The following is an 11,602-nucleotide window of genomic DNA, read 5'->3' as shown; positions in this document are numbered from 1 at the left end:
TTATATATATATATATATATATATATATATATATAAATTGTAATTCAATGAATTTCAAAAAAACTCTCGTTGAAATGAAATGAAGTGGTTGAGTTTCATATCAAAGAATGTTTATTATTCTAAGCAAGACAAAGAATGCTTTAGAAAATTAATATCCTTAACCTATAGGGTTTCGATGTCTACCATCTCATCAGAGGAGAGAAAATATTAGCAAATACTTATAAAGGTATGAGCCCTATTTGCGTGAGACATGGAAAGTCAAAGGGAAAATAATAAATTTATGAGGACTTTTCATAAATTTATTATTTTGACTTTGACTTTCCATGTCTCACTGACTTTAGCAAATAGGGTGCATACCTTTATAAGTATTTGCTAATATTTTCTCTCCTCTGATGAGATGGTAGACATCGAAACCCTATAGGTTAAGGATATTAATTTTCTAAAGCATTCTTTGTTTTGCTTAGTTAGAATAATAAACATTCTTTGATATGAAACTCAACCACTTCATTTCATTTCAATGAGAGTTTTTTGAAATTCATTGAATTACAATTTAATTTATTTGCTCTATCTTGCATATCGAGCAATTCTTGTTTAGATGGGATAACTTATAGAATATTACTGCCAGTAATATTTTGTGAACCTACAATCTCACGTTTCCATAACCACTGATTGTTAAATAAAAACTATTCTCAAGAATATATATATATATATATATATATATATATATATATATATATATATATATATATAATAATCACAATAATCAAGAGGTAATATATATTGGTTCCACATCTGGCCCAATAAAACATAGAATTTCAATGCACAAACATTCTTTTAAAAATAACTCTCTATCAAACCAAACTACTCTATCCAACTATATTTTGCAACTAAAAAATAGCAATATTTCTTTCAACTTAAAATGGCAAATAATTGAGACTTGCAAATCATATAAACCAGGAGATAAATTTTGTCCACTATGTACAAAAGAAACCCTAAAAATTTTAAAATATGAAGATGTAAAAAATACAACCAAACTAGTAAATTCAAGACACGAGCTTCTGACATGTAATCATAAACGTTGGTTTCTGACATGTAATCATAAACGTTGGTTTAAATTTAATAAATATAAACCACCTTAAATCATTAAAAATTACTCATTAGTAAAAATAGATTACAATTTTTTTTTTTTTTTTTCTTAAATAAATTAAGTTAGACCAATTACCTCCCCTAGACCCATAAATCAAATAATAAATAAAGTCAATAATACATGACAATTATCTCCCCTTAAAAACTTGCAAAATAAATACTCTCTCTATATATATTAACTGTAGCGTCTTTAAATCAAAATACGCTAACGGAAACAATTTACTGTGCGAGCGTCACCCTTTTAAAATTCATCATTCAATAAAATAAAAAGCTATAGCAAACATCTAAATGACTACTTTAAACACAGTTCCTGATTTCAAAAAAAGAAAAACTAAAAGGTAACTATCTCTATATATTTTTAAATCAAATTTATTATGAAAATTCAAAAATATATATATTTTTTCTACTCATTTCTATCTATAACCTATATTAATTTTCTTATAAATTTTAAATCCAAACCTTTTATTTCAATTTTTTCAGATTCATCTGCCTTACTTTTAATGCTAGGTTTATTTATGGTGTCTTTTAAATTCAATAAAAATCCTCCTTAATTTGCTGATGAGGAGACCGTGCTTACCAAAAAAACTATATATAATTGTTCTACATAACTTCATGTATACCACAAATAAAAAGCACGGATTTCCGAAACGATCGTACAGATAATTGACTTTGTTGTTGTTCCTTCTTATGAAACTGATTTTTAATTTAATTAAAATTTGATTTTTAAATTTTAAAATTTTTTTTTAAATTTTTGAATTGAAAATCACTTTACTTAATATTGAATTAGCTCTAGGACATTTAACTATCGAGCTTATTATATATCTAAATTACAACGAGCATTGCCTGTATTTTAATTAAACTAGTAATTTCACTGTTACATTAAAATACACTTAGCTCTTTAGACTATTATTCTAATCTCCTTTAAATTATATATATATATATATATATATATATATATATATATATATATATATAAATGAAAATTTTGGAATTAAATTCAGTAAACAACAAATTTATTATTCAACAACAAATACAAAAATTTGAAGCTTTTCCATAGAATTTCAATCATGTCATCAGAGGAAATGTTTTTTTTTTGCACAATGATATTTATTGGCAATCATAAATTTTGCTATTTAGCACACAGATGGAAAAACTAAAATGTTTGCATGCAAACTTTAAAAAAAGCCAAGTTCCAAAGGATATTCCACGGTGAACTTGGATTCATTGAAGAAAAATAGAGGCACAAGACCATGAATATGAGTGTTTCATCTTGTACCTATTTACTATGCCTCCCCACGGGACAGAGTTAGACACCAGGGTCGTTTTTTAACGTGGAGAAAAGGTACAAAAATAAAAATTGTCTCAGTCGTGAAGGATTTCTCCTCCACCGAAAGAGAACAAGAAATAGAAGTGCAGCATCTGAAGAACAGATACTACACTTTGATCTTGTCCCGAAGGCCAAGAAAAGGCATCATCTTGTATATTGAACTTTTTCATTAGGTTACGATTATCTTATAAATATTAATACTTACATTTATATGGACTTAAATTTTACAGTATTATACAATCTGAAAGTACTTCAAATTATGTTGTCTGTACATTCTTGTGTATTCGCATATGTCGTTTTAAACTGAATTTCATTGTGAATGATGAACGACAAACGTCACAAGAATATGGTTTCACTCCGCTATGGTTTCGAAGGTGCGTTTTCAGAATCGAATTATTTGAAAATGTGGAGCCACACAAATCACAAGAATAAGGTTTCTCCCCTGTGTGTATTCTCACATGCGTTTTTAAATTATGATTCCGTGAAAAAGATGTGCCACAAATTTTACACACGTAAGGTTTATCTCCACTGTGCGTCTGCAGGTGATTTTTAAGGAACGAATAATGCGAAAACTTAGATTCACATACGTCACATGAAAACGGTTTTTGGCCGCTGTGATTTCGCATGTGTGTATTTAGATTAGATTTTGTTCGAAATTTCGAACCACATTCTTCGCACGAGTATGGTTTCTGTCCACTGTGTATTTGCATATGTCGTTTTAACACGTAAATCAGTGTGAACCCGTTGCCACACACTTCGCAGGAAAACGGTTTGTCACCTGGGTGAGACTGCATGTGCAGTTTTAGATGTGATTTCGTCGTGAAAGTCGATCCGCAGTCTTTACAGCAAAAAGGTTTCTCCCCCGTGTGTGTTCGTATGTGCGTTTCACGATCGGATTTTGTTGTGAAAGCAGCGTTGCACACCTCGCATGAAAATGGACGTTCTCCACGGTGGATGCGCATGTGGATTTTGACGTACGACTTTGATGTAAACGAACAACCGCACACATCACAACGATACGGTTTCTCGCCGGTGTGCGTTCGCAGATGAGTTTTCAAGTTGCTGTTCATTGTGAATGATTTGCCACACACCCCACAGCAGTACGGTTTCTCTCCACTGTGTTTTCGCATGTGTGTTTTTAAAATAAATTTACGCGAAAATCTTGAGCCACAAATGTCACAAGGAAAAATTTTCTTTTCAGCTTCTGTTTGCATATTTAAGAGAAACTATTAATTAACTTGTTTCCTACTCAGCATGCAAGTTTCTTCAGGGTTGTTTACTGCTACTGTGGCCTGTGGATGTATGAAAAGTTTTTTTTTAACAAAATGCACTTTAATAAAGTATAATAATAATAATAATAAGAAGAAGAAGAAGAAGAACTATTGTTTCCTGTGAATGAATGATATAATAAAGTTTCATTAAACAAAATACACATTGATAATAAATTTACTAATAATAAACCAAATGTACGTTAATAATAATAATAATAATAATCATACTACTAACATTATTTTCTTATTGGCTTCTTCTGCATTATTAGTTGTGACGTTTAAGTGAAACTATTAATTAACATGTTCTCTTTTCAGGCGTGTTTACTGCTACTGTGACCTGTGGATGGATAATAAAATCATACTATTACTACTACTACTAATAAGAACAATAAAGAATGAAAACTGTACATCAATACTACTAATAAGCATACTTCTTACTGTTATTTTCACCACAACCAAGGCAGAGGGCCACTTTGACATAAGCAGCTACAATTTGGAACCAAATTTACAGGGATACTACGTAGAGAAGTGGGCAGCAGGATATCTGTTCACATTATACTTGAATTTCTGCATGTCAGTACAGTTAGAGAAGCATGGATTCAGGGGGGAAATTTCAAAGTCAAACAGTTTGAGGGAATATACTATTTCAGTGGAAGGTTTTCCAGCATCTAGGGATCTCTACAGGGTAGGAGTGGGATTTTGCTGTTTGTCAAGGGAATCTATGTCTTGGGGTACAAGAGCTTTGAGTTCATCAGAGGACATTCCATTATGGTTTAAGTTTTGTTGCTAGTGCGGGACCTATCAGGTTGGCGACTCATTTTTGAGCCCTGTCTATGAGTAAAAACTAGTGGCAGATGCATCAACCCATATGTGGCAACAACACTATGTATGGGCGAATAGTGACTTTGTAGAGTTACAGGATAATAATAAATATCCTTACACTTTATCTTTTTTGGGGGAGGGTTATTTACTTCAATACCATTTCTCAAAAATTAAGAGGTGCCCGCTTCCTAGCGTTAACACTTGATCTCTATATGAGTACAATTTCTCAGAAAATAAGGGTTAGCACATGATCGCTGTACAAGATATAAAGATATTCAAATATCCCATTAAAGTTCTCCTTTACTGCTTAAACGCTGAGTTACTCTTCCCAATTGAGCAGTTATTTCTGTTACAGTATATTTTTCTGGTGGTATTTTGGTTTTGCCAGATTCCAGGAAAAGAATTCACCTAATCTGGTGGAGTATCCAGTTTCATGCTGTCACTTTAGGAAACATCACTTGGAGAAGGTACACCATTCCTCATAATTAAAAGACAAAATGGCCGTGCATGTCTAAGATATGTATGTCTAACAAAGGCTTTTTTTGTTGGGTTCTCAACAAGGTTACATTTATTTAGAAGTTTTCTTACACTACCTAGATTATAATACACTTCCTAGATTATAATACACTTCCTAGATTATAATTTCTCAGATTCAAAAATGGACGCCGTCTCTACATTTATTTTGATGGACTTTAAAAAAAAATTCTTGGTTTCCAGTGTTTGTCTTTTTCATATAAATAAAGTAAAACTGATTGAAGCAAATGCAACTCCCTAGCCTTACAGCTGGGACGTCCAGAAAAGCAATCAATTTTGATCAATGTGGGGGAAACCCTTCATATCAGACAATTGCTATTCATTTGAACAATGCCAGAGTTTCCCCTGTTTGGGAGAGCCGGTTTTCCCTAACACTTAATCTTTCTTCAGCATGGTCCCAAATAATAACCCTTTATGTCCAAGTGGCAATGGGCGTTGTTTGGGGTGAAGGTGAATTAAAAAAAAACAGAGACCCCATTAGAACACACCCACATGCACGTGAGAACAAGATGATGTAAACACAGTTATATAGAAAGGAACAACACACCATATCAAACGTTTAAACATGTAAGAAAAATAAGAAATTTCCCAATAACAGGAAGATGTGACACAAGGCTGGAAATAAAGTAAAGAAGGAGACATGGGTTGGGCTAAACTTCTAGAACTACCCAGGACCAAAGCCTTAGCATGATAGATAAGCCAGTGAAATGGTGCAGTATATATCCGACACAGTTAACCACAGTTAATCAACCAAGAACAACATCACTCTATATAAAAGCATATAAGATACCAACGGATATGCACTCGAGAGTGAAAGTAATAACAAGACTATGGTGTTGTTATAGCCCTACTCATAACGCAGCATTGACCAGCCATGATCCAACACCAGTCAAGTCACCAAAATGGTAGTCCCAACTTGAGGTTTTCTGGCATGTGGAGTCTCCCCTTAGTTACCTTTCTTGAAGGTCCATTCTGACTTGAAGAAGTGGTAGTACCTGTAAAGATCATGGTTTGGATTTTGCCGTTAAAATCATCATGCTGCAGGAGCTGCTAGAAAGATCTTATCCTGCAGACTTTGTAGTTTAGTGGGGGATGCCCTTTTCTCTTCCCTGCAACCTCTTTCTTACAGAAGAGACACAGCGAGCCTGTCTCTGCTTTATCGTTATTTTCATGGAAAGTGCTCATCTGCGATCCAATCTATGGTTTCCCTTCACCAAATATTCATGAGAAAACCTCATCTAGCTAAAAACACTACCTATAATTTTCCTCACTCTTTATCCGTGCCTAAACCTAAATATAGATTCCATGAACAAAGTTTTTTTCTTAGAACTGCACACCTGTGGAACTCTCTTTCTTTTGCCTGTTTTCCAGCTGACTATAATATGGTTGTCTTCAAGTCCAATGTAAACAAGTTCTTGATGAGCCGTTCCTCTTAAGTAATCCAATTTACCAAATTTCCACTACTAACAATTACTACGACATTGTCCCATTGACCACTGTGTACTTATTAACACTTATCCTCGAGTGGCCTCGGGGCTTGATAAATGGTGACTCCTTTGTAAAAAATGCATATTAGCAGGTTAATAACCAATTCTTGGAGGTGCACATTGAGCGATTATTCATAGTCAATTATTAGTAAGAGATGAACATGTTCAAAAGATAGATTTCATCTTTTAATATGAAATGTTTTTTTTTACTGGAATAAACTTTATAATTATGGAATAAACTTTATAATTATGGAATAAACTTTATAATTTATTATGGAATACACTTTATAATTTATTATGGATTAAACTTTATAATTTATTATGGATTAAAATTTATAATTTATTATGGAATAAACTTTATAATTTATTATGGAATAAACTTTATAATTTATTATGGAATAAACTTTATAATTTATTATGGAATAAACTTTATAATTTATTATGGATTAAACTTTATAATTTATTATGGAATAAACTTTATAATTTATTATGGATTAAAATTTATAATTTATTATGGAATAAACTTTATAATTTATTATGGAATAAACTTTATAATTTATTATGGAATAAACTTTATAATTTATTATGGAATAAACTTTATAATTTATTATGGATTAAAATTTATAATTTATTATGGAATAAACTTTATAATTTATTATGGAATAAACTTTATAATTTATTATGGAATAAACTTTATAATTTATTATGGAATAAACTTTATAATTTATTATGGAATAAACTTTATTATTTATTATGAATAAACTTTATAATTTATTATGGAATAAACTTTATAATTTATTATGAATAAACTTCATAATTTATTATGGAATAAACTTTATAATTTATTATGGAATAAACTTTATAATTTATTATGGAATAAACTTTATAATTTATTATAGGATAAAAATTATAATTTATTATGGAATAAACTTTATAATTTATTATGGAATAAAATTTATAATTTATTATGGAATAAAATTTATAATTTATTATGGAATAAACTTTATAATTTATTATGGAATAAACTTTATAATTTATTATGGAATAAACTTTATAATTTATTATGGAATAAACTTTATAATTTATTATGGAATAAACTTTATAATTTATTATGGATTAAAATTTATAATTTATTATGGAATAAACTTTATAATTTATTATGGAATAAACTTTATAATTTATTATGGAATAAACTTTATAATTTATTATGGAATAAACTTTATAATTTATTATGGAATAAACTTTATAATTTATTATGGAATAAACTTTATTATTTATTATGAATAAACTTTATAATTTATTATGGAATAAACTTTATAATTTATTATGAATAAACTTCATAATTTATTATGGAATAAACTTTATAATTTATTATGGAATAAACTTTATAATTTATTATGGAATAAACTTTATAATTTATTATAGGATAAAAATTATAATTTATTATGGAATAAACTTTATAATTTATTATGGAATAAAATTTATAATTTATTATGGAATAAAATTTATAATTTATTATGGAATAAAATTTATAATTTATTATGGAATAAACTTTATAATTTATTATGGATTAAACTTTATAATTTATTATGGAATAAACTTTATAATTTATTATGGATTAACTTTATAATTTATTATGGAATAAACTTTATAATTTATTATGGAATAAACTTTATAATTTATTATGGAATAAAATTTATAATTTATTATGGATTAAACTTTATAATTTATTATGGAATAAACTTTATAATTTATTATGAAATAAACTTCATAATTTATTATGGAATAAACTTTATAATTTATTATAGGATAAAAATTATAATTTATTATGGAATAAACTTTATAATTTATTATGGAATAAAATTTATAATTTATTATAGGATAAAAATTATAATTTATTATGGAATAAACTTTATAATTTATTATGGAATAAACTTTATAATTTATTATGGAATAAACTTTATAATTCATTATGGAGTAAGGAATTCTTTCAATTTCAGTTTATATGGAAAACTTAAACTCAGCAGCTATTTCCTTTGGGACTTTACAAAGCATCCTCCCTTCCTAATGTTAAGAATAGCTTTCTAAATAATAAGGTTATTATTTCAGCACGGTAACATAAGTGCATAAGTACCATCGCTATAAAAAATAATAAACATGAAGATTTTTTTATGGTTTCATGTAAGTTTTTGGGTCTAATAATGTGTTTTACCAAAAAAGAATGAGCTTTTTATAGTTTGATGTAGATAAAATAATTTACACACCTGAAACACACATTTACCGGAAGTGATATTGCCGAGATAGAAGATGGGCGATATTTTTTTCCGCAAAAATTTTGAATTTGGGAATGTAAAATGGTGAAAAGATCAGATTTACAACATTTTCCCCAACAATTTATTGGCCACATAACTTGGCCAAGTTCAAAATTTGTTGTCAAAACTTGGGAATATGCATTGCATTTTTAATTGCTTATTCTGCATAAGTACCCGATTTTTTTTTTCACATCCCCCCACTTTCGCAACCCAATTAAATAACTGAAAATACAAATTTTAAATAAGTGCACACAACAAATAAAAAAAAATATAATGGTGCTTATTCAGATTGGCACTTATGGTATTATGTACAATTTAAAAAATACAGAAATGTCAGCACTTCTGCATTATACGGGCAATGCCATTGTTAGGGAGGATAAAAGCCAAATTTCTATTTGTCAAATAACACGGCAAATAAATAACAAACCAGATGTTTTGTTTTTTTTTGTTTTTTTTCTGAACAGAAAAAGATTTGAAAACCAAAACATTTGTTGCATAAAAATGTATTGATTTTTAATTGTAAAAACATTTATTTAAAATTCCGTGTAAGAAAATATAATTTTAATAAAACATCTTTTACTTAAAGCAGCCCTGGATTTTTCCCCAAAAAACATTTTTGAATTAAAGTAAAATTGGATTTTTTTTTTTTTTTTGAACAATTAAATATTTTAAATGAAACATTCATCGAATTAAAGCAACATTTTTTTAAAAACTTTTTTTGAAAATTATCACTGTAACAAATTATTGTTGAATTTTTTGTGGCTCCTGCCGCAGGGTAAATATTATAGATATTATATACTATATATATTATAGTTTTAATTTTTAAATTAATATACAATTTGAATGCAATGAATTTGGTCGACCGAGAAGTATCACCTAGTGACAGTTTAGTGAAACCCACCAAAACCGGCACTGTCCATGTAAAAAAAAAAAAACACCGAATATATGTCAAGTTATGTCACGGTAACATATATTGAGCGAATTTCTAACAGTATTTTGTCTAGTTTATTATTTATTACACCTTTTTCCGAACTTACCGTGTTAAAGAGAGAGTCAGCCGCCATTTTGAATTTTCCAATATATCGGTAAACACTGTATGTTTTTCGAGCTGAATAAGCATGTTAAATTGAATAAAAACACGAAAATTATATCCAGTTTGGTAGAAAAGTAATTTATCTTACCTTTGATAACATTTATTTGTTATATATTTGTTTTTTTGACAACTTTTTCGAATCTATGTGTACAGTAATACAAACCCATGTTTCTTTATTTTTGTTCATTGCTATAAGTGCCAATCTGAATAGACACCAAATTATTATTTTGGTAAAAATTCAAATATTTCTTTTTTAATTACATAAAAATAAAAAATAAAAAAATAAATAAAAAATGAGAACGTTTGAAATATTGTGTCGACTTACCTTATTTGCGTATTTCTTTTGTTATATTTTTTATCTTCAGAAAGATGTCAGAAAATATATTTCCAAGTAAAAATAAATCGATAAATCAGATTTTGATTTCAAAACTGAAGTTTTTTTTTTCTTTAGTTAAATTAAAAAAAAAGACAATGTGAACAAAAACAGAAGAGTAAACAAGGGAGATAATCTATGAAAAATTAAAAATATCTTCTTTTAAAAAAAAATTTTTTTTTTTTTTTTCGACGAAATAAATCTTAGCATAGTGTTAGATGAAATGGCAATATGGATATTTCTGCATTTACCGACCCGCGATTCCCACGAAGTTGGCTCGGGTTCGCTCAGCAGTTGACGGAAATAACCGGAAATGGTCGGCCGAATTTTCCTCAATTTTTAACGAACGTGCTGTGTTTTTTTTTTGTTTGTTTGTTTTTCGTTGTTGTTTTTTTTTTTTATCTAATACGAATCTATGAAGGTGACTTTTCTATAAATTGGAATAAATAAAAAAAAAAATAATTTTAATAGCGTGGGTTAGGGTTTATGGTTAGCGTCCTAAATTATTCCTATTTACAATTTAGCGTTCTAAATTATGAGATGACAAAAATGAACGAATTTCGGTATTATTATACAAACACCGTGACAGCGTTAGGGTTAGGGTTAGGGTTAGGGTTTAGGGTTAGGGTTTAGGGTTAGGGTTAGGGTTAGGGTTAATTCGCTGTCACGGTGTTTGTATAAATTTACCCGAATGTCTTAGTAAAAAAAGAGTTGTCTCCCTCTGCAAAGTGAACTATTGTAAAACAGCGCCGATTTACGTTTGTAATTTTATTTACTATATTTCCATGCTTTACTTAATTACTCATGACAGGTAAACGTTTCGCGGTCATTCGTCAGTGGCAAGTACTGCTACTGCAGTACGTTAACGGTCCAGAATTCCCCTATATTAAAAAATAAAAATAAATAAATAGAAAAGCGGCTTGCCTTTTTTTCTGTTGTCTTGGCCTTCGGGCCAAAGTGTAGTATCTGTTCTGCAGATGCTGCACTTAAGATAACTTTTCCTGATCTACATTAATGATCTTCCAAATCATATCCTTACATCATTTGTAGACATTTATGCTGACGACACTACCATTTATGGTACCACATCTAAAACAGTAAACGAGCAAGTACTCTCCAATTCTCTCTCCTCTGATCTTGAGCATGTAGTACAATGGGGAAAGGAGTGGCTGGTTACTTTTAATGCATCTAAAACCAAGCTTCTCTCTTTACATCATCAACATTTTAATCCACATTT

General features: G+C 28.9%; 1 protein-coding gene across 2 annotated transcripts; it reads right to left on the bottom strand.

The window, feature by feature from the left end:
• Positions 1–2,142: 2,142 nt before the first annotated feature.
• On the bottom strand, positions 2,143–11,222 carry LOC145269737 (uncharacterized). 2 transcript variants are annotated; one of them, XM_080125460.1, is made up of 3 exons: positions 10,318–11,222; positions 3,980–4,081; positions 2,143–3,765 (listed from the first exon to the last, which is right to left on the bottom strand). In XM_080125460.1, exon 3 carries the CDS (start codon positions 3,685–3,687, stop codon positions 2,731–2,733), a length of 957 nt encoding a protein of 318 aa, XP_079981586.1. In that variant the 5' UTR covers positions 3,688–3,765; positions 3,980–4,081; positions 10,318–11,222; the 3' UTR covers positions 2,143–2,730. The 2 variants fall into 2 exon arrangements, with proteins under 2 accessions (XP_079981586.1, XP_079981585.1); XM_080125459.1 differs by lacking the exon at positions 3,980–4,081 and having other exon boundaries at positions 10,318–11,221.
• Between the last annotated feature and the right edge of the window lie 380 nt (positions 11,223–11,602).

The sequence above is a fragment of the Euprymna scolopes genome, chromosome 45, assembly GCF_053919585.1.
Source record: "Euprymna scolopes isolate OS-2025 chromosome 45, ASM5391958v1, whole genome shotgun sequence".
Lineage (NCBI taxonomy): Eukaryota > Metazoa > Mollusca > Cephalopoda > Sepiida > Sepiolidae > Euprymna > Euprymna scolopes.
This window is presented reverse-complemented; position numbering and strand designations above follow the sequence as displayed.